The sequence below is a fragment of the Juglans regia genome, chromosome 4, assembly GCF_001411555.2.
Source record: "Juglans regia cultivar Chandler chromosome 4, Walnut 2.0, whole genome shotgun sequence".
Lineage (NCBI taxonomy): Eukaryota > Viridiplantae > Streptophyta > Magnoliopsida > Fagales > Juglandaceae > Juglans > Juglans regia.
Window position 1 is genome coordinate 27,942,278 of NC_049904.1, and position 27,849 is coordinate 27,970,126.

Sequence of the window (27,849 nt, forward strand, 5' to 3'; positions counted from 1 at the left end):
ATTTTAAATCTTAAAATAATAATAATATTAAAAAATAATATTTTATTTAATTTTTAATTTTTAATTTTTATCTTAATTTACTATCCAAACCACACCTAATTTCTGAAGAATGGTTTGGGTCAGGTCGACCTTGGGCTGTTGCCATGTTTGCCTGTCCACTCGTGGGCTTTCATGGTATGATAATTCGTGTGATTGTGAATTCTATTGAAGTGTCTATTTACTCATGGACGTCTTTTCTCTTCCATTTTCTGTGTACTTATGAATTGAATTTAACCTTTTAAATTAATCTTTTATATTTATAATCGATTATATATTATATTTTTCACTACATAAAGAATGCTTTTATTTAGCAACTCAAAGATTTAGAAACTATCTTCGAGTTTCTAAGAATGCTTTTAGTGTTGTTTGGATTCAGAAACTACCTCACCTCATCTCATTATTATAATTTTTCTAAATTTTCATACAAAATATAATAAACAATTCAACTTTTTTAAATTTCAAAATAATAATAATTTTACAAAATAATATTTTAATAATATTTTATTTAACTCATCTAAAACCATCTTATCTCATCTCTTCTCATCTCACTATCCAAACGAACGCTTAGAAAATATATTGTGTTTATATTTAATTTTAAGGTTGTTTTTAGTAGTTGATATGGAAGATATACTTTCCAAACCACTAATTCGCTATATTTATTTACAAGAAAAATTTATTAGTTTAAATTTTAAATGGTTTTAATAAACATATCAGCAGTGTAGAAGATGCGACTTTCTTTCTGACTTACAAATATACATTTTCTATAGAAATATCGATGTCTGGTTGCTGTCCACAGGTGCTGTTTTAAGCCCTTTTATGGAGTCAATTGGAAAGGTGGCATGCAATATGTAGGCTGTCATATGGTGCAAAGGAATCTAAACTCTGTCGAAATACATGTAGGCGTTGATACCACTTGTGCGAGAGAACTTGTTAATAGATTTATCAGTGTAAGGAAGAGTCCAGATAACAATGAAACAGAGACCTCTGAAGATTAAACAAAACATAGAATGATGAACTGTATTTGTTCCCTCGATCAATACAATTAACAGTGATGAGGCAGATTTGCCACATACATCAATGGTTGAATGACAACAGATTAGCCATAATTGAGGCGGAATATGTCATTCTGCACATAGAAGCTTCCCTGTGGGGTGGGAATCAAGTGGAACATCTGCAGCAACATAGGATTTCAAAGTTTGTGTCAGTTTCTAATTAATGCCTGCAGCAGGCATGGATTAAGATTCTTGAATGTCTTATCCGAATTTGGAGTCTCAAATACAAAACATCTAAATTGAGTTGCGCAAGTTTTTATCCTCCAAAGTGTGTGTGTGTGTGTGTGTGTGTGTGTGTGTGTGTGTGTTTCTGATATTGATTGGGGGAAAAAAGAGGGACCTGGCTAAATCTGAGATGGTGCTCCTCTCCAGGCAACTGGAGGCTGCCGCTGACGAAGACCATGATGCCGCCAGTGCATGACGAGGGCTGTGAATCGATGGTACTGACCTCATGTTGGCAATGATCAAATGGCAACTGATTAAGCTTAGAAGATATCTCCTCAACCCCTACAATCTTCTGTCCCTCAAAGGTCAGCATGGAAGTTTGCTGGTATAGAGAAGACAGAGCAGCTCTATCTTTGTCAAAGAGGTGATAATAATGATCCACGAATGCCCTACCAACCATCTCCACATGTTCTTCCATCTTCTCCCTCCCTCTCTCTAATCTTATTCCCTCCCAATCTAATCCCAGAGCATGAAAATATAAAGGGTCGTGAAAATGGAATAAGGTACTTAACATGTGGGCTAAGGCACAAAAAAGGGAAAAGATGTTGATGTTGCAGGGTTTGACTCCTTGATCAGCACTGGATTGACTACTCTGCCCTCTCTCGAATCTCTGTTCTCTTTCTAAATTATCAAACTCCAAGAGCTTAGTTCGTGTTAGTATTTGGTGCTCGATCTGGTGTAGGATGGAGCTATATACGCGATTGACATGTTGGGAAATCTGCTGAACTATAGTAGATAGTTGTTTGCACAGATCTTAATGAGTTTAAAATCAATCACTGATCATTAAGAAAAACAAACAGGAAAAGCATAACCTACAACGAAAGAGGGTACTTGGGTAATTGGCAATGTCAAGATGGGGAATCCACATCGCTGTGTTTATACGCAAGGTAGCACAAGCTTTGAAACAGAAAAATGCTTACAAGCATCAACCTGAAGTAGGTTGAGGCAACCTCACTTCATCTTTAGAACCCTTTCCAGCCGTCCAAATGAACCTTTTTTGCACCCCCACTATCTTCTGTGATTACTCCAACTTTATCATTAACCGCCTTCTATAGTTGTAAAAGACCGATAAAAGAAGGTTAGTACGACTCTCAAATTGAGATTGAGAGTGTGACGAAAATGCTACTGTTTTATTATAGACTACTGCTAGTTTTTGCCGAAAGCTTCAAGTATCGAATATATGCTTTCCTGGCCTTTTCACCAAGGAAAGCTGCCATGATCACCTTCAAAAGGGCATGGGTGAGGGCGTCGATCGATGCCTGCCTGCCTGCCATTAACCCCACCTGTCCATACGCTGCGGCCAATTCTTATTTGTAGGCTCTCGAATCCAACTTTTCGAAAGAGATTTGCAACCATGGAGCACCTTGCTAGCAAATATATTATTTATATGAAGAATGATGCTTTAGACTAAGCAAATGTTACAAGCAAGTCTTATACCACACTCATCCTCTTAACCAACATGGAATTTATTATTTTTACTATTTTATTTAAACACACGTATTTAAGCATTAAGATAGAAGGATAAAAATAACAAATAATTACATATTAATTAGGTGCATGTGTGTTGTAAGGTTTCCATGTAGAATTTCTCGAACAGTAAAATCATTATATTATTATAGAGAAATGATAATTGCAATCTTAAGGTGTTCAAGTCTCATATACTCTCTTTAAAAAATAGATAAATCTGGAACTCATTTAAAAAAATTATTTTTTTTAATGATAAACTCTATTTTTTTTCAAATAGAATATATAAAACATGCATATCTTAAAATTGTCTCTAGTATTATTCTTATGTAATTATCCATGCTTATGAATGTCGATCGACCTAATAGTACTCTTGAAAAAAGAAGCCCATCACACGTATGATTCAAGGTATCAAATGCGGCTCTGGCAACTTTTACCATAAATGTCTATTTGGTGTTGCGTTAGGAGTCTCCAAAAAGTGTTTACATAGTTTTGAGAACTTTTTAATAAAATAATAATAATAATAATAATTTGTTTGAAAGTTACGAATTAAAATCCATTTCATCTCAAATAAATTAAAACGTACGTGTGGAACTTTTACTCAAACATATTTTTATGGATAATGAAAAGACTATGAATGGACAAATATATATACAATTTTCAGACTTTTATACTACTTTCAAATAATTATAATTTTTATACTTTTAAAGATATGATCATAATTTTTAAAAAATTAAATAATCTTTTATGTCATTTCTACCTCTTAAGTAGTCTTTTAATTTGTTTTCAAATAAATGTAACATGTTTGAAAGTGCTTTAAATTATTGTTATCAAACAGTAAATAAATTTTTAATGATAGAATTTATTACTTAAGCTATAAGTCATAAAGTCAAAGCTATATTGCCCACTTCAATTCTAAACATGCAGTGTCAACAATAAGACTATAATTAAAACATTTTAAATACCCAAATCTAACTCGTTTGTTTTCATAAATGAAATGAGATGAGTTGAGATTAAAGTTAAAAATTTAGATAAAATATTGTTATAAAATATTTTTTTAATATTATTTTTTATTTTATGATTTAAAAAAGTTGAATTGTTTATTTTATTTTGTATAAAAATTTAAAAAAATTATAATGATTATATGAAATGAGTTGAGAAGTTTCCTGACAACAAACAAGCTCCATTTTAGGCAAAAATTGAGCAACCAATGATACTTCCTTTTGTCATCGTCAGACTCACTTTAGTGATACATTGGGCATGGAAAAAATAATTAATGTTATATATGGACATGCAAGTCTTTTCCTTAAAAATAATAGGGTTTGTCATAAAAAAATGTGAATTTTTAGCTAAAGTTCAGTGTTTTTAAAGATTTACATAATTGCACAAATCGTATTTTTCACATATTTGCTGATAGATTTATTTTATTAACGATCTCTGTTACAGATCTAGGGTTTCTCCAAACCCTTTGGCGTGTGTACTGGAGACGAAGGAGATCTCAGAGTCTGAAGACTTCGGTTTAGTTCTTTAGTTGTTTCAGTTCAGTTTAGTTTTGTCTTGTAGGCCATGGGCCATGGGCCATGGGCTGGGCTAGTGATTTAGCCGTGGGTTAGCTGTTATGGGTTATTTCTACCTTTAGTTATCTGTTGGGTCTCAACCCATTATGGGGGCATTATCATCTTTCTGTAATTCAGTCATACCTAAACTACTAGACAGAGGAATGTTGTACGTTCTGATGTATCAATGAATACAAAGGCTTTAGCCATTTCTCGGAGGTACTGGTTCCCTGAAAATCAGTGATTGTTCTACTGTTCGATTTTTTTCTTATATTGCATATTGGGTCCTTATCAACTGGCATTAGAGCAGAAAGATCTTGTGGATTGGAATTTAACCATGGCAGATGGCACTCGATACAAGGAGCTAGAGAAGTTGGTAATGGGTATGAAGCAACCCCAAAACCTGCAGGAACAGAGTAGAAAACCATAAAAAATCATTGGATGATATAGCCAAAAATTTGGATTTATTGTTGGAATCCTTAAATGGGGGTCATCAACATTCACGAAATCACCACAGTAGGGGGAATGATCAGGAATCACAAACTGATGGGGAGGAGCTTAATTAGGAGGGGATGCAATTTAGGGCTATTAAACTGAACTTTCCCAGATTTGATATGGAAAACCCCACAGGGTGGGTGTACAAAGTGAACCACTATTTTGCCCTAAATCCTATGCAAGATTATCAAAAAAATTTTAATGACTTCATTTTATATGGAGGGAGATGCATTAGTTTGGTTTAGGATGCATATGAGACAAGTAGTTTCCATACTTAGGATGCATTTGTTTAGGCCTTGCAAATTAGATTTGGGAGGTCATCGTATGATGACCCTATGGAGGCTATTACCAAGTTGAGACAGTCCACCATGATGGCAGCCTATATGACCTAGTTTGAGGTACTTTCTAATATATTAAGGGAACTGTTTGAGAATTACAAACACAGTCATTTCCTTAGTAGACTTTAAGACGAGATTAGACTTCCTCTAAGAATGTTGAAACCCCACAATTTAAATTCAGCCTTTGGCCTTGCTAAATTCTAAGAGGAGTATGTTAACAGTTCCAAGAGAGTTAGTAAGACTGCTAGTCAGTACAATTTCCCTTCTGTAGAGCATTTTAGTGGGGGAGGAGGCACGGGTCCATCTCATTTGGGATTCAGGAAGGAAATCCCACCATTTAAAGGGTTTCCCTCTAAAAATAAATTTCCTATCCAAAAGGTGAGTGCAAATGAAATGAAGGAAATGAGAGAAAAAAAGGCTTTGTTATTATTGCGATGAGAAGTGGAATCTCACTCACAGATGTAGAAAGGCCAAGCTATATGTTATGGAGGGGATGCAGTTTGAGCTAGAAGGGGAAATTGAAGAGGAAGGAAGTAAGGACCAACCCTTATAGAAGGAAGGGATAGTTGTACATGATATGGGGGTCGAGGCACCCGAGATTTCCCTGCATGCGATTGCTGGGTCCCTTAGTCCGAGGACTATGAGAGTTTTGGGCAATATAAAAGGGCATTATGTGGTGATTCTTATAGATATTGGCAGCACCCATAATTTTTTTGACCCAACCGTCATTTCTAAGGTCCAATTGGTTTCCAATTCTAAGGAGCACATTGAAGTTAGGGTGGCCAATGTCGAGTTAATTAAAGGAGTTGGTAAGTTGAAAGGGGCTGAAAGTCTGCTGCAGGGACACTTGTTTACCATTGAATTTTTTCTTCTACTCTTAGGGGATGTGATGTGGTTCTTGGCATGCAATGGTTGAGGACACTTGGGCCTGTTTTATGAGATTTTTCCTCCCTTACTATGACTTTTACTTGTGCTACAGGCTCAGTAACACTAATGGGGCAGAACTCAAGCCACTCACCTGTGCTTGAGGAAATAGAACTAGCACAGTTGACCAAGGTAGAGAGGAGACACTTGTTCCTCCAGATTTCAGAAATAAAGGAAGACAAATTATAGGCAGCAACACCTCTAGAATTATGATTTTTTCTAAAGAAGTATAGTGGGGTTTTTGAGGAACCCAAAGGGCTACCCCTTAAGAGAAGTTGCGACCACGCTATTATCCTTAAGGAAGGAACAACTCCAATTTCTGTCTGACCTTATAGGTACCCATATTATCAGAAATTTGAAATTGAGAGAATTGTCTGGGAGTTACTAGCTGCTGGGGTCATTAGAGTCAGCCAGCCACAATTTACTTTCCCGGTATTACTAGTGAGGAAGGTCGATGGTAGTTGGAGGATGTGTATTGATTACCGGGCCTTAAACAAGGAGACCATCAAGGACAGATCTTCAATTCCTGTCATCGATTAACTCCTTGATGAACTACATGGAGCTACCATCTTTTCTAAGATAGATATGAGATTTGGGTACCACCAGATACAGGTGAAGGAAGAGGATGTCTTTAAAACGGCTTTTAGGACTCATCACGATCATTATGAGTTCCTAGTAATGCCTTTCGGGCTAACGAATGCACCAGCCACATTCTAAGGACTGATGAACGAGATATTCCAGCTCTACTTAAGGAGGTTAGTAATTGTATTTTTTTTATGACATATTGATCTATAGTAAGACTAAAGTAGAACATATAGATCACTTGACTATTGTGCTTAAAACTTTGGTTGCACACACACTTTTTGCCAAAAGAAGTAAGTGTAAATTTGGGTGCAAAGAAATTAATTATTTGGGTCACCTAGTCTCGGCTGAGGGGGTAAGGGCAGATCCCTTAAAAATAGAATCTATGATCAACTAGCCCATACCACACACTCTCAAATCTTTGAGAGGAATTTTGGGTCTTACGGGATATTACATGAAGTCCCATGATTTTCTATCATTTTTACCATCTAGGTCATTTCCCTTTTCTCTAAATTAAGCGTTTCAACAAACGTATTTCTCATTTCTTGCAAAATCCATTTTCTTTTTAATGGTTAGAAAAATTGCAGCTCTGTTTTACTACTCTCTTCAAGACCATATGCCCTAGGTTAGGATTTGTAGAAAATAAGGATCTTTCTGATATTCGTGGTTGTTCACTCTTTGAGTAACTAAATCCCTATGTACAAGCTTTGGTTCAAATAAGATTTCAATATGTTTTAAACACATTCACTTGAAGGCTCTGAGAAATTTGGAATGGAGTTGTCAGATTTTTGCTAGAAAATTGAATTTTTGTGTAACGCCCTAATGGAAAGCCTGAACCACATGGCTTATATTCCAAAATGACTAGTCAATGATACAATTGAAGTCCTATTGAAATCTTATAAAGAGTAATAACTTCTCATTTTCAAGCAATGTGAGATCTCATACACCACCTACCTTTATCCTTATCATATGGGGTATCACATTTTATGATTCTCTTGATGTGGGTTTTTGCTTCTTTTGTATTTTATTGTGAAAAAAATAGGTCTCAGATAGTTGGAGTGCCAGTAATATATAAGTGAATAGTTTATCTGACCAAACATTTGTGTTCTGATTTGGAGGAACATGACAGTAATAACATGTATTGCTGTCACATTAGCAGTACTTAGGAGGAAAAAAGGCTTAAAAAATAACCATAAATTATGCTCAAACAATACTATTAATGCAGCTCAATGAAGATATCTTTTAGATTTGTCGCCAGCTCCTTTATCGCATAGAAAACAATCGTTATCAAGATCACAATCTTTGGGAAATTGGAGGGGCCAAACTAGATTTCATAAAGATAAACTCTTTCAGCTCTGCCACCTTGGTTAAATCTGTTGGGGTGTATGTTGAGACTGGTTTTTGAGCTGAAAAAGGTGTTTGTTGAAAGTGTGCTTGAGCGAAGTTTGCTCGACACTAGGCTCAAGAGAGACACAAACTCTAGTGTTAGGTCAACATCCGCTCGAGCCAATGTTGATTTGGCCATTCGCTCGAGGCGCGCTCAAGCGAAGTACGCAGATTTTGCTAGATTAGGGTTTCCAGTGCCGTTTGCTATAAATATATCATATTAAACTTGTTTTGTACGGCCTTAAGCATATTTTGAGAGGGAACAATTATTTTATGAGTGTATATTGTGTGAGAGAGTGAGTTGAGATTGAGTGATTGTAATCTCCTCTGTGAATAAGATTTATGCAGTTCTGTAGATGTAGACAATTTGCAGAACTACATATATTGTATGTCGTATGCTTGATTGTGATTGCTTTTATTTTGTTTGTCATCGTTGATGTGTGTTTTGCATAACATTACACAACAAAATGATTAACCATAATGTAAAACCTACGTACGGTCGGACTCTATCTTGACCCAAACATGGAATTTCACAGATAGAATTAGTGTCCCTTTGAATGGAATTTGATAATCCAGCAAAGTCAGCTCATCTCAGCTTCTCAGCTTCTCAGCCATAGTTTATTGTACGATCCAGGTCTATCCTGTCTGATGCAGTACCAAACTCTGTCTCCAACATCAATTTTACTTCGATAATTCTTGCAGCCCTCGGGATCTTCAGAATATGGGATATACCTAGATGCAGAACACGAATCACCATTGTCTGCCAAAAAATAACCCGTTTCATATTTGGGAGTGTCTAAATTTATTTTTAAATAAGAAGATAATTATATTGGTAGATTTATGGAGTGCGAAATTATATTGGTAGATAATTAAATGATAGTCCATAGTATATGTGCTAAGAGACAAAAACAAAAAGAAAAAAAGAAAGAGAAAAAGAAAATTTGTGTCACCTCAAATTTAGCTTGAGAAATCTCAGATATTAGTGATATACAAAGTCTCAATATTATTATTGACATGAGCATGCCACAAGGGTGTGATAATTACATTAATGTTATTAGCATGATATCTCTATGCATATTCCAAACTGGATTCTGCACCAAAGTTTGGATGACCCTTGCTCTATATATTTCCTTATGGATGATATATAGAAATAAAAAATAAAAAATAAAAAATGTTATTATTCACCTTAAATTTTATTATATATATCTTTAAATAAGTGGTTGATATATGAAAATCCCTTTAAATATATTTATATAAACATATGTGATTGAAAACTATAAAATCTATATATGGTCATGAAGAGTGACATAACTCTGACAGAAAATTAAAGATTCAGAAACTGCTTCTAAGGGTAGAAAATTTGATAGATACCATGTTATAAATGAATTAAGTTGGGAGAGAGAGAATTCGTTGGAAGAGAACAAATGAAAGACAAAATTCTGAGATTTCAATTTTATTGCTGTCATTTTATTAGTAAAACCAACAAATTTACTACAAATTATTATATTACAAGCGAATTAACTAATTAATTAAGCAAGCTAATTAACACCAAAGATAATTTCTAACCATGCTAATTAAACTAATTAAAGGCTACCCAATAGCATCAGCATGTAATATAGATATGATCTACGTGTAATCTACCCAATAGATCATATCTATCATGTGTAGTCTACCCAATAGCATGTAAGGACTCTGATCCACGAAGTTGCATGCACGTACCTGATCAACGTCTTGTGATCTCATTGCAATGTGTCCGCGATGTATCTAATAGCATGCATGGCCTTCTCGTGTGGGGCTAGCTACTACGTACCCGTGTGTATTCCAGTTTTACACTGACTCTCACATACATGGTATTTTTACTTGTTACGTAAACAGTGAATTAATTTGATACTGACAGAAAATTAAAGAATGCAACGTGATTTAATTTCTTCTATAATCCATTATTGGCTGAATATATCCTAATTTGGAGCTCTTCAAGCAACAATTTTTGGTAGAGATCAACTGGGTCTAAGAAGGATTATCTTGGAAGGTGGCTATCTTCAACTTGTTGTGTGATCGATGCATTAATTAAGCTTCTATATAATGTAGAGAGATATAAGAATATTGATCATACATATATACAGAACCCTGATATTGTAGGCATGATATGTTAAGGCCCTCAACAAAAACATCCAAAATTTTTTTTTTCACATTGCAGTCAATCATGCAAACTGAGATCAACTTCCTGCATGCATATATGCTTTTCTTATTTTGCAGTTCGACGCAGTACTAGATTTAATATTTCTCTCTACTATATATATCTATATATATATATATATATATATTTCAACATTATAACTTAGTAGATGCATGCATGTATGCAACATTCTTGGGGTATTGCCTTTAAACAAGAAATCTAGCAAGTCCTATTTTGGAACCCAATTTTTGAACATCCGCTTGGACCTGCTGCCTATATTCCCTAAAGCTGAACTCTTTGTAGATTGCAGGCTCACAGCAACTCTGTATTACAGTGTCATATGCTGGACAAAAGAAATACGCAGTGGAAAATCTTTCTACTACTGGGTTTGTCACCACCCGGTGTTTTACGCTCACATACGTACCGTTGCTCCATGCCTACATGCATGAGATAATCAATTACTAGCAGCCAAAAAGTATTACATGAAATATTTATATTATCTCAAATTAGGTGACATGATATTGTAAAAGATGCGAGATCTACCTGAAATAAGTCTCCAATGTTGATAATAAGAGCCTCTGGGTTAGGTTTAACCGCAATCCATTTCCCATCTTTCACCAATTGCAGTCCACCAACTTGGTCTTGATGCAATATTGTGAGGAAGTCACTATCTGTGTGTGGCGTTAGACCAAATACCTGATCATCTAGATCAATTGGGCAAGGTGGGTAGTGATTCATTCGAAGATAGCAAGTGCTTGGCAAACAATTTTCTTGAAAGAAAGTTGACTCGTGACCCATTTTTTCAGCCAAGATCTCAGCTAGTTTTTGTGCCAAATTCGATACCGTCATAGCAAAATGTTGCACTATTGTACTGGATGATTACAAGGCAAGTAATTACGTTAGACTAAACAAATAAATTAGCAGGGCGCCAAGAGACGTAAATAGGGTTGTCTAATCTAGAATATTGTATGGCACAACACTCACAAACTTTCGATATTATTGGCTTAATTGTCAAAACACAAAACACTTAGGATTAACCTTTAAATCTCAAGGATGTATGAAAATGCAAGATTTTCTTGAAAACGCACTTGGATTAGGGATAGTTCAACACATCAAGAATCGATACATAACGATGAAGGCTACTAATTTATACGTATGCACCACATGATGACTTAGGCCTCGTTTAGATGTTGAGCTGAGTTAAGATGAATTGAATTCTTTATGAATAGTAGTACTGAGTTTAGATATGTTTGGATGTTAAAATGAGTTTAGATGTATTTATAAAAAATTGAAAAATGTAGTGGGTCCAATGTGTAAATAGGTGTTGAGTTGAAAAAAGCTGTGGGTTCCATATATAAAGAGATTTTGAGTTGAGATAAGTTTAGTGATTTGAGAATTAGGTGTTAAGATGTTAGACTCAACTTAAAATTAGGATTAATTTGGTTACACAAAATTAAATTATCTCATCTCATATAATTATTAAATTTTTCCAAACTCTCACGTAAAATATATTAAACAATTAACTATTTCAAATTTTAAAATAAAAATAATATTAAAAAATAATATTATAATAATATTTTATTCAATTTTTAACAAAACATTTCATTTTATTTCATCTAAATTGCATAACTAAAAGAGAAGTAAATTGAGTTGATTTCAGTTCACTAAATACGTTGCTCCTTTCTAGTTATACGTGATAAAGTTCTAGCATGCCTCAGACCACCTCAGCCGAGTGCTGTTTACTCTGTCAAGCCTAACTCCTAAGCTCACTCGTGAAATTCACGTGTGGAGATGTTTGATTCTACGGTAATCACACGTGAGGAGGCGGAAAAGTGAGAAGAGACAGAGAGAGAGTGAAAGGCCGGGCCATGCAGAAGCCCGATCATATATGTTAGATCGTGTCTAAGATTTAAGGACCTACAGGCTACGTACATACATTGAGTTCCACGAATTGCAGCGTACTGCATGCAGCTTGATCATTTGCCAAGCGTACGTGTCTCTCGCGGTACACGGATGCAACTGTGAAATATTGTGCAGTACTGCACTGCAACTGTGCCTAGCTAAAAAGATGTGGTTCGAAAGTATCTACATGTGATGCTGTGAAAGCAGAAGGTGATCACTCGTCGATGATGCGGTGAGCTGTCGTTTCATATACTTTCTATGAAAGTGATGTGAGGCCAGGAGTGAAAGTACTGAACCCCAATTAAGCATGCAATACGCGGGTAGATCAGTTCAAAGAGATGAATCCAAAATCTATAAATTAAAACTAAAAACATATAAAAATAAGATAAAAAATATTAATTTTCTTTTAAAAGATAATATGAAAGGATAATGGTTAAAAGATAATAAACGATAACTTCAAATTAGAAGTTTGAGGCCGGCCAGTTAATTCGATCAAACCGGGACTGTGAAACCAGACCACCAAGGCAGTTGTGCTCTATTATTGTGGTATACATTAAAAGAAAAATAAATATTTGTGACGGATTATTTGAGACGATAATAACTATTTGTAACGAAAATAAACGATTTTTGACAAGAAATAGTCATTTTTATAAATAAACAATTTTCTTATAACGTATATGCATGTCTCTCTTGTGTGTAAGTAGCATTTTTCCATGATTATAAATAAATATCATAAAAAAAATTAATGAATGAATTAAGAGGCACGAAGTTTGGCCATCGCACTCTAAATTACATGAAACGTACAATATGGAGTCTAATCAGTTGTAGCTAGCATGACCAACAGATGAAACCTCTCCCTATTCCTCGATGGGCTGTAGTCTAAACAACTTTTTAAATCTAGCTACCTATTTGGCAAAAAAGGAAATAGAATATATTATAATGTGCAAGAAAAAAAAAACCAAAATTACTTGTTAGCAATATTACCCGAGAGTACTGTCGAAGCCACCCGATGAGCGATAAATATCCACCAAAGGAATGTGAAAAGCTTCTGACCATGATAACTGGCTAAGGTTTGTTGCTGAAGGTGTGCCCCAACGGTAGCTTCCAGCTGAAAGTTTTAAGTATTTATCCTCTTTGATCTTCTTATCAAATGGTTGTTTGAACATCCTTTGCTGCTCAAATCTTATCTTCTCCCAAATTTCATTAGAAATTTCATGATTCACAACTTGAAAAAAACCCCATTCTTTTGAAGCCCTCACTATCTCTGCCTTGCACTTCTCTTTCTCCAGTTCACTGAGGTTCAAGCGGCTGAGATCGATAATAGGAAGCTCGCATTCCTCGACGATGAAAAGCTTGTTATCATTTTTGTTGAGGAGGTCCTGCGGAATGTTTTTGGTAGTTTTAATGTCGAAGAGGTTCTCGTAGGCCTTGTGAAATGGTGGGTCCGCATCCATATATGTAATTGATGATTAGCGGCTGAAAGCTGGTGTGACATGAGAATGTTAGAGCTTTATATACAAGGGTATCATCTAGTACTAGTTTTCTTAAAAAAGAAATCGTAGAGCTTAATTTGCTATATATAAATATATATATATATATATATATATATATATTTATATATTATATGCATGATTCGAGGTTTCTTTTTCATCTAATAATTTGCCTAAATTTTTGTAAAAGAATTTAGTAAAACTAAAGAAAAAAACTTTTCCCAAAAAATCTATTCCATATATATACAATATATATTTTAATTCTACTTAATTTTATACTTTCATAATTAACTCCTATATAAAATACATTTCAAAAAGTTTTTATCCAACAATTTTTCTTTTCTACTTAACTTAATATAAAATACATCTCGGAGTTTTTAAAGAATTGTGGAACTTTTCACAAATTAAAAAGACAAAATCATGTTAATATTTAAGTAACTACAAATGATAAAATATTGATTAAATAAAGGACTAATTACACCCTATGACTCTTGAAGACGATCAAACACCATATGTAAGGAAAATAATAGGGTTACTACTCTTCTACTATCTATTTACTATTCTTTTTGTATTTAATTTTTAAATTTTTTTTTTTTACTTAATGGTTAAGGAATTAGTGACTATAATTAATAAAATTATATATTTTTTTAATTTTTTCTTAATGATTAAGAATGTTAAAAAAACACTTAAAAGAAAATGGTAAAAAAAAAACTTCAAATACACTATAAAAATACTTAAGAGATCAGTATTAACCCTATCATTACCATTTTAATTTGCAATGAATGGTTGTAATTAATTTACATGATAAAATTAATTTTTTAATAATAATTTTTTTTTTTAATAATTATGCGACACTTATATACTTTATAACTATACGTGACATTACTCCAATTAATATATATATATATATATATATATATATATAATATACCTGGTTTAATTAGATCAGGCTCCAACAGGTTGTGTAGTACTCCAGGACCATTAATGCTTCTTCCGATCTGCAATGCACGGAAACTGTGGGGGCTTTAGTTTGTTGGTAGTATATGTAGTACCCAATTAATAGTTCTTTCAAGAAAATTAAAATTAAAATTAAAAAAAGCTACTTTGGCAAGTGATCGGAATGAGGCTGAATTATTGATCAGCATCATCACTTTCACTGAGGAGAAAAATTCAAAGATAAGGGCATGATTGAAGATGAAAGATCACTTCCACGGCATTAATAATATTAACGGATCGAGGAAGACGCGCGTACGTACGTCTTTGTTATGGAAAGGCGCTCATGATCAGTACTAGACTCGGACGTCGACTCGACCGCAATGATAAAGGGATCAAACAAATTAAAGCACGAAGTAAATAAAGAAAGAAAATATGATAGGTGCTGGATTTTTAAGTGATTTTAGCATGTGCTAGTTATGCAGCTAGCTAGGAAGGATAAAGAGAAGCTGCAGTCTGGCTGGGTTTATAAGATAGCGAGAGATATTCAAAGGGATAGAGACTAGTACCTAGTGCGTGTATGAGTGTAGTCCAGAAAGATTGGAGATCAGGCAGATATTTATAGGCCAAAAAGCAATATCATCAATGATTGGTATAGTTGATGTACGTACGAAGAAGAGAGCTTTGATCTATGAAGATTGAAAGCCTATGATTTGTAGAGGAACACGCGTCTCATGGTTTTGTCAGAGAAAAAATTAGGGTGGATCTTTTTTCACCATTTTTGCTAAAAACATTTCTTTCTCTCTTTCTCTCTTTTTCTTTTTTCCGGGCCCTTTCTAATTTTTGTGTCAAACGATAGATCACTTGGAAGAACGAGAACCAAATGTTGTTGATGCAATATTATTGAAGGAGACTTGGTTCAATATACACCATTTGAAACTTTGCTTTCAAACCTACCTAAAATCTCTCTCTCTCTCTCTCTCTCCCCGATAGATCTATCTGTGCGTGGGTGCGTGGGTGCGTGCGACACCTGAAATCTGTGAATAAAATGGCACATTATTGGTACATGGGCCGACCGTACAACCGGAACCTCTAAGTATATGTCGCCTCATCCGTGCTAGAATCTGGGCGAGTCACATGCATGCATGTTGGCATATCTTCCAATTGGCCCCTTGGATGAGAATTGAGGCATGCAGCAGGTGCATGTGCTGTGCTTAACTCAATTTGATAGAAAGGACACAGTAACACTACTCTCATAGCTAGATCTAAGTTAGCTGGATTCATGGCTCAAACTCCTCCGAACAGATCGAAGTGCATATATGCTCGCAAACTATCGATTGATAATGCTGCTTAAATATCTTGTTCCTCATCATGCATGTCATGTTCACGAGGAAATAAGCCCCCCCCAAAATAAAAGGGCATCTACCGTTAATCTTTTTATAATTACATGGGTGTTTAGCAGCTATATAGCTATAAATATTACACCTAGCTAGCTAGGTGTGCACGTACGTATGATCTTAATTATTAAGTTACTGCATGCTAGCTTACTCATTAATTGCAGGAGTACAAATATAAATGTCGTTAGGAAATAGGGTCAAATCAATAAGTTTTGGTGGCCATCCAATTGTTTTAAAGTGCTTATCCGAACAGCTTGCACACTCAAAATTTTTACAAACTATTACACCATACTTATCCGAACAGTTTTGTGTGCATGGTTGGCCATTAATGTCATGCTTTTGTGGTTCTAACTCAAGATCAGTTGAAATAGGGGTGGGAAAGCTATGGATCGGAGCTAGCTAGCTAAACAAGATCTGATCTTTCTTTTCTTTTCTTTTTTTCGGAAAACAAAATAAATTAAACATGGTTTTTTTTTTCTGAATTTTTCCTGATTATTTTTAGTCACTAAAATGTCTAGAAGTGCCTTCCTAAAACAGAGGAAATGACGGGTAATCTATGGATATGATATCAAGATCATATAGTTAGGCGTGTGATATTAATGGAGCACTACATGAATTATAAAGGTATATATATATATATAAATATATATATATATATATATGTTCAAATCCTTCTTTGGATCAGCTCTGGCTGGTCATGTATGAAAGCGAGGTGTATATAGTACGTATACATGCAACGTCACATGGTTGTCGACAAAGCTAGCTAGAAAGCTCTATGATCAAACGATATTCATGATTATTAATCATATATAATGAGTGTCGTTATGAAAATTTATTTCTTTTTCCCATCATTAATTAGGACAATATGATTATGAGTTGTAATGGTGATATTGAGACTGAAGGAAAATACCTGATCTGGAACATAATGGTCCACTACTTAAATAATGAAATTAGTACTGTTGGCAAGATGCATGCATGGAGCAAAATTAAAAGTAAAGAGGTGTGATGCATGTACTGGGACGTACGATCGAGGGCATGCGCGCAGGACTTCGTTAATTAGTTGTAAATGGGCTAATTAATTAATGTTGGGTCGTTGAACGCTCAAAATTAAAACTTGAATACCATGCATGCATGCATATATGCATGCTCGATCCCTAACATCTGATTCGGAGAGCTCCACGTTCGTCCTTGTTAATCATTCAAAAACTGAGCTAACATGCAACGTTTTGCATCTTTCAAAGCCAATAATATATATATATATATATATATATATGTATACATATACACACAGAATTAGTTCACAACCCGATCGCATAACTAGCATGATTTCCCGGGTTTCGAGTCTTTCTACAATAAAGGTGCTTTGAATTATCGTAGTCTGCGACGTCGACTGCTAAGATCATGAAATAATGTTGAATTTGAAGCACATGAGCACCGGTGGGGATGATATACATGTACTGTGCAGGGGCAAATGTTGTTGTCAATTTCAAGACGTCTGTTTCGTGCATGGGGTCGGAGGTGCATGTCGAGTGTCGACGACTCGATGGCAGGACGTCATGTCGTTCTTGGAGGCCCAGCTTGCTGGCCCTAGTCTTGCTTTTTCAGTTACATTTACTCAATGATTATGAGGCCCAGAAGATTCAGGCTTTCCAATTTTATTAAAATCTCTGCATGTTGACATGCAGAAAGCATAGGAAACATTAATGTCGACATCCCTTCCACCTGCCTGAATATGATCATCAAGTGAATTGCTCCATTCTTGCTGATTCTCCAGCCATTAACACAACATGCATAATGCTGAAAAATCCTTATTCTACTTACTAAGTTATACCCTTATGCAGCTTGTTTTACTGTTTTATTAACAATCAATTCTCATCTCACATCTTAATAACTAGCTTCCCTATAAAGTTATTCGAATAGACAATATAATTTGCCAGAAACACAAAGAAATTATGCATCCTATACGGATTAAAAGGCCAGGAGGCAAAAGGCGATAAGGAGTGTTTGGAGTGCAAACCTTGGCTAGTCATGGTGACCTGTAGCTAGGTTGGTGCGTACTTAATTGACTTCATTAATATATATTGGAACTCATATTTTCAGAGTCTTCTATAGGCCGTATGATTTTGGATTTAGTTTTGTTAGAATTGATTCTATTTGAACAACACTCACACATCAAATGAATCTAATTTTAATAAAAATTAAATTTAAGGGCATGTTTGTTCCTTGCAAAGTTATGCAAATAGACAACATATATAGAAATAGCGTTGGAGGGATGTTTTGGAGTGTAGGTCTTAGCTTCAATGGAATGTTTATTTCTTGACATGAGATGAAAATTTTGTGAATAATAGTAAGATAGTTTGTGAATTGTAGTGTGATAGTTTGAGTTAAGTATTTATTGAGTTTTGGGAAATAAGAGAGAAAAAGTTGAATAAAAAATATTATAAAGTTAAAATATTGCTAGAATATAACATTTTAATATTTTTTTTTTTTTGTTTTGAGATTTGAAAATGTTGAATTATTCTTTTCAAAAAAAAAAATTGAATTATTTAGTTTGAAAATGTTTGTATTTGACTGATATTTTAGAAGGAAATGAGATGAGATGAGATGAGATAAAATGGGATGGGATGAAAATTGTTTCTAAACATCTCCTTAGTTCTTGGTAGAATTGAATATATCCGAATGAGTCATAATCTAATTAATGATCTAATTTCAACAAAATTTCTTCTTTTGTATTCTCTCAATATTACTTAATTTTCTTGGCAATTTTTACACCTAGCTATAAAGATAAAACTCTTATAATAATAAGAACAAGAAGAGAGCATGCAGCATACAATTTCACGCTATCTTGAGTAATATAGCAGTGGAGTCGCTGACTCGCAATACTTGTAAATTGGGAGAAAAGAGACCGAAGTCGACTATAAGAGACAGAGAAAGCAAGTGGGAGAAAAAGTGTGGGGTTTGGGAGGATTTTTTGTTTTTTCCAAAAATAATTTAGCATTTCATTAATTATGTTGGCTGGTTTTGAGACTTGGTGGCCACATGATCACATCACGAATCACTTCATGTGTTTTGTGATTCTTTTTTGTCAAAAATCTTAGGGGCTAATTAGCTATTCGTGGGACATTTGCCAAACTCCATTAACATGGGTTAACATTCCCTTATAATTTATCTAAATTAAATATATTACTTAAATTTGAAGAGGAATAGCATTCATGTGTACAATTTTATTTAACTCTTCCGAGGAGCAACAATAAATATTATAGGACTCACAAATTGTGTCTTACGTATCCTTTTTAAACTTAAGCTCTGCGATTAACTTACAAGTTATAAGAAATTTTGATCTGTTTACAATTAGGAGGGGTATTTTCCACCTGGCCAATTCTAATTGGGTCTGGACCCAACCTGGGGTCCTATTCCAACCCAAGTCATACTTCTCAGAGGCCCTAGAGTCACCAAAGGGGTCTAGCCCTCAAGGTCGCATCAGAGGAAGAAGGATGCATAGCTCGGAAAACCAGACACAGGGAACAAATGGGACCCGCTGACTATGACATCTCCTGTTACACCTACGATTAAGGGACTCACATCAGTAGATAAACGGAAGACGCGAATGACCCTCCATTCTTTGATGGAGGGGACTAGAAGTGACTATGTTGTTCACCCACCACTGGAACTTGCCCTGGAAGCCACGCTGCACTAAAAGTGTTGTCCCAGGAGCCACACTGCATTGAAAGCCCTGCCTCAAAAAATCATGTCGCATTAAATACCCAGACTAAGATAAATGCGGGCGAGATGACTCAATCCTGACACGGGGAACAAAATGTCCCTTCAGAACTTTGTATAAAAGTCACATCTCAGGTACAAAGAACTCTCTTTGGACTGAATCATTCGAAGGCCAATACCAAAAACACATGAGACTAACTTAGGTATCAGAGGTCTCCTAGACCACCCCGAGCCCACCTTCTTCTTTGTGTTCACAGGTGAAGATTCTGATTCAAGTTGCTAGAACCTTATCCAAGCATACAAAACACGACGTTAATAACAATAATGACTTGTTATTAGATTTTTGTTAGAATCTATAGGGCCTTATGAGATAATAGCAACACAAAAGAAATAAAAATCGAAAGAAATTAAAAAGAAAGATAAGGTTTAAACTGTTGATGTTGGACAAGATCCATGCATCTGATAAAATCCAACATGTTCGAATTTCACCCAAATAATCATATATATGATTAATTCGGCACCACAAGAACGTGATCCATAAACCTAAGTGGCTTTCCCTAACTACTAATCATTGAAGTTTTTTGTCAAAGCCCGATGGATTTGTCAATTCTCGACACTCGGACAAAAGTTTCAAATCAATTTATATCAGGTTTTAAAATCTGGAGGATTTGGGCCCAATACAAATCAAATACTTTTTTTTTTTCCCATGCCTTTAAAAATAAAAATCCCATCAAAGGTTTTGGACCACATCCATTGGACACCATTTAGTACAATGGGCCATTATTGACTTTTTCTACCTTTATGAGCCCCAAAAGTAGTCCTTGACCTTGCTCTATACATTGCACTTTGTCTATACCTAATTTTCTTCAATTTTGAAAAGTTTTTGTGCATTAAAATTGTCACTTAAATATGCTACACAAGTAGATGACACGAATACAAATGTCATTTCATCATATCTTGTCACCAAAATCCTTAGTTGGCAGCATCACTTGCATTGTTAATAATATGGAAAACACATGATTTTTTGTTTCTTATATTTATTGTGGGTTTGTTTTGTAAGAGTGAAAATCGAAGGTGTCGGTACGGTTTTGGTCCAAAATCGAAACTGCACCAACAAGCTAAAAATGTATTTATCTCGATCGAAACCGGCCGTGAAGGAGAAGAAAATTGTTGACGTTGGTCTCAATTTTCTTCCGATCGGTTCACCGACGTCATCGGTGGTGTAAACAAACTTATAAATACTCGAATACCATCATCACAGATTCACAACAAATATGAAATATGACAACAAATACGAAATATCACAACAAATATGAAAGATTCAAGCACTTAAAACTACGCCAATGGATGAATCATGAAACGATGCAAATGGAATCAATATAGTGGATTTCCTGGCATTTGATGCGTATGAGTTTAGCTGGTTGAGTTGTACCTAACCTACCTGAGTTTGTGTGATGCGCTTGGGATCGTGAAGTTAAATATATTCAAATATTTCTTTTTAGAGGTACTGAAATGGGTGAAGTAGAGACTGGTTCGGCATTGAAGAAAACGCTTAAGTTTCTGTGTTGCAATGATGGATGGTCTTATGGGATTTTCTGGCGCTTGGCTCATCGTGATTCTTTGTAAGCTTTAATGGATGGAGATGAGAAAAACCCAATGAAACTGAAGAGAGAGAGAGAGAGAACAGCACAACAGAGATTCGATAATGAGAGGGAGAATGAGGGATCTTAACCTAATCCTGAAACGACGCCAATTGCTTTATTTTTTTTCAACTAAGGGGTCCAAAACGATGCAGTTTCACTTATTTAAGTGAAACAACGTCGTTTTTTATATAGGTATAAAATGAATAAAAAAAAAGAAAAAAAAAGAAGTAGAATCGGTCAGCCGGTTCAGTGGTTTTTCATTGGGTCAAACCGAGACCGAATCGGCTAAGATCAGTTCTTCTTATTTTCCATCGCTGGCCAACCGGTTCCTGTACACCCTTAGTGTTTTGTATTTCTCACAAAGTCATTTGCAACATGCAATCAGAGAATGGAAAGTAGCTTGATGTGGTAAGAGACACATCTGATACAAGTTAGTGATAACAAAAATGTGTGTTGCATTTGTTATGTAACCAGAAGTCATCATTTGATACGTACCTCAATAGCCATTTATATGGGTCAGTTGCTTTCCTATGGTAAGGCTTGCCTCTCAGTATGACTTCCTCTGAACCTTGATGGAATGGGGCTGTTAGAGCCCTAATTTAGCTTGTGTAGCAAGTATCGTGCTAGAGGGCCATTAATTTTCCACGTTGTCCGTTCCACTATTAAGTACTTATTAATAATAGATGGATTCGAATTTCACATTTATGTGTTTTGGCAGTTGCGATTTCAGTAGTTGCTAAATTAGTTTATGGCCTTTAAGTCCATGAGCTTTAATAAAGCGAGATTCTGCCAAATTCCCTTAGGGCGATATTTGACCAGTGTGACAAGAATTTCATACTCTGTGTGTGTGTGTGTGTGTGTTTCAACAACTTTTGTGAGTCTCAACTTCATTTGCAATTAATCACCCTGAGTGGCATGAGTGCGTTCGTTTCTCTCATTGTGGCTTGGTGCAGCATTTTTTGCACTTCTTCGCTTAAGAGCTTCATTTTCACATTGGAGATTCTTCATCTCTAAAGTCATCGTCCTCAGTCTTCCTTCCATCCTGATATTTGTTTGTTTGCTTGTTGCACTTGTTTCTTGATCGCTGGTTGCTTAAGAATGCATAGTTGCATGCATACAAAAAGCATACTAAACCTTCTAAGATCCCACAGATGCTGCCAGCTGTTGTGGGCGTGTTTCATATGTAACACAAAAATTTATTTGCAACCTGCAACCAAAGAATGGAAACTAGCTTGGTGTGGTAAAGACACCCCTGATGCCTAAGTTAATGATAGCAAAAATGTGTGTTGTATTTGTTATGTAATCAAAAGTCATCATTTGATATGTACCTCAATCCCTATTTATAAGGGTTAATTGTTTTCATATGGTTAAACTTATCCTCGATATGACTCCATTTAACCTTGATGGAATGCGGGCTGTTAGGGTCCTGATTTTGCTTGTGTGTGCGAGTATCGTGCTAGATGGCTAGTATCTCATGTGAGTATCGTGCTGAAAGACAATTAATTACTTATGTCGTCCGTTTTGCCATTAAATCTTTATTAATGACGGCTGGATTCGAATTTTGCATTTATGTGTTTTGGTGGTTGCGATCTCAACAGTTGCTAAATTGGTTTATAGCCATTTGAGCGCATGAGTCTTAATAAAGCAAGATTTGGCTTAATTCCGTTAGGAGGTATTTGAATTTTGACCTAACAATATTATCTGCTTAATTGCTTAAATCATTAGTCTTTAGTCCATTACATACTATGTGTAGTAAAATGTAAACCTAAGGTTTTGATATTTGATTTTTCATGATTATCTAAACTTCTTGCTTGCTCATATCTACGTGTGTAGAATGTAGGATAAATTGATTTCAATTTTCAAATTTGGCCGGTTTGGTTGAAAATCAAGTTATATATTATAAATTTTTTTTTTTTTTTGCAATGTCATTGCCATTCTTATTGATAAAATGATTTTTTTTTTTTTTTTAGAAATTTCTCAATATAAGAGTAAAAGAATACTAATATTAATAACCATTATTATTATTAGAAAAGTGTTACGGTCAAGTCACAAAATTATTTTATAAAAGTAAACTCTCAAATTGACATAATTTGATATGATACATTAGATCTACTTTTTAATAAATGTAGTTTTATAATTTAACGTATCATATAAAACTATGTCAATTTATGAGTTTAAATTTATGGAATTTCTTGGTAAATAAAGCATTTCTCTTCAAATTATCGCTATTATGGTTGAAAGACTATCGGTCCGAACTGAAAAAATCGATTAGACTGGATCGATAGTCTTATAAGTCAGTCTCAACCCCGACATGTAGAAAAATTCAGTAATCAATTTGGTCTAAGGATTGATCATTGACTATATAAAATGTTAAATAATATAAGTTATCAATTAACTAATATATCATATGATAAATCATGTTATTATATGTAAATACATATTCTACTATTTATACCTAATTAAAGTAATTAGGTATTTTTTTTTAAATATCTAAGTTGCAAGCATGAAGAATATAATATATATATATAAAGAAATTATTAGTTACATAATCCACATCAAAGAGTTCACTTAATTTTAATTTTATTAATTTTATTAATTTTTTATATAAATTTTTTTATCAAAAAATATATATATATATTCATGGACCGAATCAAAACGATTGGATCGATAGCTAAAAATCTGATCTGATCTATAGGAACAATCGGTTCAGTCTGATTGGATCGAGATTTTGGATCCATAAACCCCCGGACCGGACCACTACGATGACGAAGAAACTGGAAGGCCTGGGCCGAGGCCTACCAATAAAGTTAGTCCAAATCTTAAAAAATCCAATGATACCTTGATTGGTGGGTCCACATAGCAAGAAAATCACAAAAGAAATTGGAAAAAAAAAAACAAAACAAGGAGAAACATGATAGCTTCATCCACCCTGAGTCTCTCGAGCTTGCGAGCCACACCTGCCCCATCCAACCAAGTCCCTTCCGACCCCGACCCCGAGCCACGAGTTCGGAGACTCAAGGGCAGCGGTAAGCTGAACCGATGGTCCAGGGCCCGAGCAATAAGGTCCGGCCGCAAGTTGGACCGGCCGGGCAATCGTGCCCAGGTGGTGGAAGCGAAGCCTCCGGTTCGACCGAGAGATGGCCTATCTCAAGACCTTATTTCCGTTACCGGAAGTGTCGGAGACGGTGAAGTGGAGATGAGAGGGGCGAAATCAATATACATGGTTTCTGACGGAACTGGGTGGACGGTGGAGCATTCCGTGAACGCGGCGTTGGGGCAGTTTGACCACTGCTTGGTGGACCGGGGATGTCCTGTAAATACTCATTTGTTTTCTGGGGTAAGATGTCTGTCTTCTAGTTTATTTTTTAACCGAGTAATGGGCTACTAACTCGCATTGTCCTCAGTTGTTTTCTTGTTTTCTTCTATTTTATAATTTTTTGAACTGCTTATTGGTAAGTTTCCTGTAGTCCCTATGGACTAATGTGGTATAAATTTTGAGTCTTTAAATGGTTCTTCAGCATTCAGTAGGTATCTGGGGAGTCATGGTAAGTTTCAGAGATGAAATTGGGATAATCGAGTAACTTTCTCTAAAACCCAATAATATATTTTTTTTTTTCTTTTGCAAAAGCTCTGGACTCCTGTTTGTGAAGCTGATCATAAGCTGAATCGAAATAGCTTATTGGTTTTATACATAGTCCCATTGCTAAATAATGGCAAAATGGCTGGGCATGATATATTGCATCGGTTGATGGTTGGGGAAGCAGCCCAATAATTAGGAGAAGCCACCTAGGAGTGGGATTTGAGAATGAGGCTGCCAACAGATTATTAGGCTAAGTTAAGTTTCTTCATATCGTACCCCAGCATTTGTCTATCTAATCAACTAAGCTAATCTGCTCCTCGGGTTGGGTTGGGTTGTTTTGAAGCTATCCGACTATAAGCCAAGCTGCCTTGGATCATCCTGTAGGCTGTAGTGATCTTGAGGGCATTTGCAATAAGCAGATGTATGCTTAGGCCAATATTTGACTAGAAACCAGGACCTGCCGTGGAGTTCATTGGAAGTTTTCTGTTTCTGCGGAGCTTAAGTTGCTCCAAAGTTTACATTATGATTTACCAACTTTGGAACCTTACTTTCTAAAAGCTAAAAAACATCGGGAAAGCTGTCATATTCCGACTTCTTAGCTTCTTTTCCATACGAAGCATTCATAAGAATGCCAGAAGTTCTCTAGAAGCTTTTGTGGGTGAAAAAAGTTGTTCTGGGTCCCAAGTCCGATGTAGTAGAGGAGGCACGCTGTTTGTGAATTTGTAGGAGGGCAACAGTGATGAAAGCTTCATGTGGACAAGCTCTTTTGTTTTGTTTTGTTTTTGTTTTTTTTTTTTGGGGTGGGGTCGGGAATCAGATATGCTCCTATCCCAACCGGATTTTGTTTGACAAAGAGGTACAGTCCAGTCAGCTTTAAACCAAAACCCAGTATTACATCATTTACTTTATCTCTAAGTTGGTCTAGTATAGCACACATTCTCTCATATGCTAACTTTGTTATCCGTTCAGCATTGTCATCTTGAGTTCCTTCAACAATAACTGTTCCTTTTTTTTTGTTAATAAGTAAAAGTAGCAATAGCTGTTCCTTTGAAAGTCATATAATGGAAATAATTTTCGAAAATTTTTCCATAGTTAGGAGCCCCTCCCAATTAGAACTTAAAATCTGGATTGGCCAAGTATTGTGGTAGATCTTGTGTTAATGTTAGGTGACAATTGAATTGTATTGTCTGAAATTTCCTGACTTGTACTGACTTTTGTGCCCTGTCGTCCACACACTTGCCAGATTGATGATGTTGAACGGTTAATGGAGATTGTAAAGCAAGCAGCCAAAGAAGGTGCAATGCTCGTGTACACTTTAGCTGATCCATCAATGGCTGAATCTGCCAAGCAAGCCTGCAACATGTGGGGTATACCCTCCACAGACATACTTGGCCCAATCACAGAGGCAATTGCTTCTCATCTAGGTGTCTCACCATCTGGTCTCCCCCGCGGGGCTCCTGGCAGAAGTTTTCCTCTTTCTGAGGAATATTTTCGTCGGATTGAAGCAATTGAATTTACCATAAAGCAAGATGATGGGGCGCTACCCCAAAATCTGTACAAAGCTGACATTGTTCTTACTGGTGTGTCTCGCACTGGGAAGACACCATTATCAATTTATTTGGCACAGAAAGGATACAAAGTGGCCAATGTGCCTATTGTAATGGGTGTAGAATTACCGAAAGGTCTGTTTGAGGTAGACCCAGAGAAAGTTTTTGGTTTGACAATAAATCCTTTAGTGTTGCAAACAATCAGGAAAGCAAGAGCTAGGAGTCTGGGCTTCAGTGAAGAAACAAGGAGTAACTATTCGGAGATGGAGTATGTTAGGGAGGAACTGGAAGTGGCTGGTAGGATTTTTGCACAAAACCCTGTCTGGCCAGTAATTGGTAAGAGTTCAAATTTTCATTAATCTCCTTCTCTGGATTCGCTCTAATCTTTGATTTGGATTTAGTAACATTCATGTCTCAGTTTTGAATAATGAAGTTGATATGGCAAAACATTACAATAAAGGCTTGAAAGAAACTGCAAGAGTTGTTACTTCCTGCAATTTAACAAATGACACTCACTGCTAATCGAATCTTGCATATTGTTACTACTTCCTGCAATTTCAGAAGTGACAGGAAAAGCAATAGAAGAAACGGCAGCGGTTGTTTTGAGGCTTTACCATGACAGAAAGCACAGGTGTACAATGCCAAGAATCTCAAAACGCTACTAAAGATTTTAAGTTGTTCCCAAGTAGGTAGGGATGAGATGCTGATATTGCAGAGTATAGAATTCGGCTTATATCGAACCTCAGGACAATGGTTGAAATGTCTGGAAAAATAAGTTGCAGATAGCTATCTGACAATTTGTCACCACACCTAGCGGTGAAGTCTCCCTGAAGGGATTGGTTATTTGGTTGTCATATCCGTATCTATAAACTTTTATAAATTTGTATATAATATTCTAATTTATTTTTCCTTTCTCTGCTTATCAGCCGTGCAATAATGTCTAATACAGCTGTAAAGGTTCTTCAGCTGAAATCTATATCTTTCAAGATACTTACAAGGTTTGTAAACAATTTTCTGTTACTTGATGTCCTAATAAATTATCAGGGGGAAATAATCGTTGCTGCCTGTATCGTCCCACACGATTACCTTTTCAAAGTTACAGTAAATAGATTTTGCTAACTAATCTTCGGGGCTTAGGCACAACTTTTGTGGATTTTGAGGCAATGTTCATGTTGTCGTCTGACTGGTTAATCCTTACCACACTGCATGACCATTGACAAGTAATTAGATCTTGTTACTGGTACAATTGAATTGTATATTCCGAGCCTGCATATATGCCTACTTTTAGCTAATAATTTGCTGTTTTGTTTATTGCTTTACACTGTATGTTAAAATTCTGCCTAACTTTACATAGATGGAGATATCTCTAGTGTTGTCAGCTCTTACAGAGCAGCTCTTAA

The 27,849-nt window shown here is 35.5% G+C and overlaps 3 protein-coding genes across 6 annotated transcripts; 1 reads left to right on the forward strand and 2 right to left on the reverse strand.

Annotated features, from left to right (window-relative positions):
- Positions 1 to 1,003: 1,003 nt before the first annotated feature.
- LOC108983238 (nuclear transport factor 2B-like) lies at positions 1,004 to 2,070 on the reverse strand. Its single transcript, XM_035689628.1, has 2 exons — positions 1,432 to 2,070; positions 1,004 to 1,210 (listed from the first exon to the last, which is right to left on the reverse strand). Exons 1-2 carry the CDS (start codon positions 1,828 to 1,830, stop codon positions 1,136 to 1,138), a joined length of 474 nt encoding a protein of 157 aa, XP_035545521.1. The 5' UTR covers positions 1,831 to 2,070; the 3' UTR covers positions 1,004 to 1,135.
- Positions 2,071 to 9,354: 7,284 nt separating this feature from the next.
- Positions 9,355 to 15,139, reverse strand: LOC108983237 (gibberellin 2-beta-dioxygenase 8-like). 4 transcript variants are annotated; one of them, XM_035689629.1, is made up of 5 exons: positions 14,886 to 15,139; positions 14,561 to 14,643; positions 13,124 to 13,625; positions 10,781 to 11,108; positions 9,355 to 10,674 (listed from the first exon to the last, which is right to left on the reverse strand). In XM_035689629.1, the coding sequence occupies exons 3-5, from the start codon at positions 13,591 to 13,593 to the stop codon at positions 10,444 to 10,446; spliced, it is 1,029 nt and encodes a 342-aa protein (XP_035545522.1). In that variant the 5' UTR covers positions 13,594 to 13,625; positions 14,561 to 14,643; positions 14,886 to 15,139; the 3' UTR covers positions 9,355 to 10,443. The 4 variants fall into 4 exon arrangements, with proteins under 4 accessions (XP_035545522.1, XP_018810357.1, XP_018810359.1 ...); XM_018954812.2 differs by having other exon boundaries at positions 9,356 to 10,674; positions 13,124 to 13,622; XM_018954814.2 differs by having other exon boundaries at positions 9,356 to 10,674; positions 13,124 to 13,622; positions 14,561 to 14,627; positions 14,733 to 15,139.
- A 9,065-nt stretch (positions 15,140 to 24,204) lies between these two features.
- LOC108983234 (probable pyruvate, phosphate dikinase regulatory protein, chloroplastic) lies at positions 24,205 to 27,371 on the forward strand. Its single transcript, XM_018954805.2, has 3 exons — positions 24,205 to 24,659; positions 26,146 to 26,785; positions 27,011 to 27,371. Exons 1-3 carry the CDS (start codon positions 24,234 to 24,236, stop codon positions 27,112 to 27,114), a joined length of 1,170 nt encoding a protein of 389 aa, XP_018810350.1. The 5' UTR covers positions 24,205 to 24,233; the 3' UTR covers positions 27,115 to 27,371.
- Positions 27,372 to 27,849: the final 478 nt, after the last annotated feature.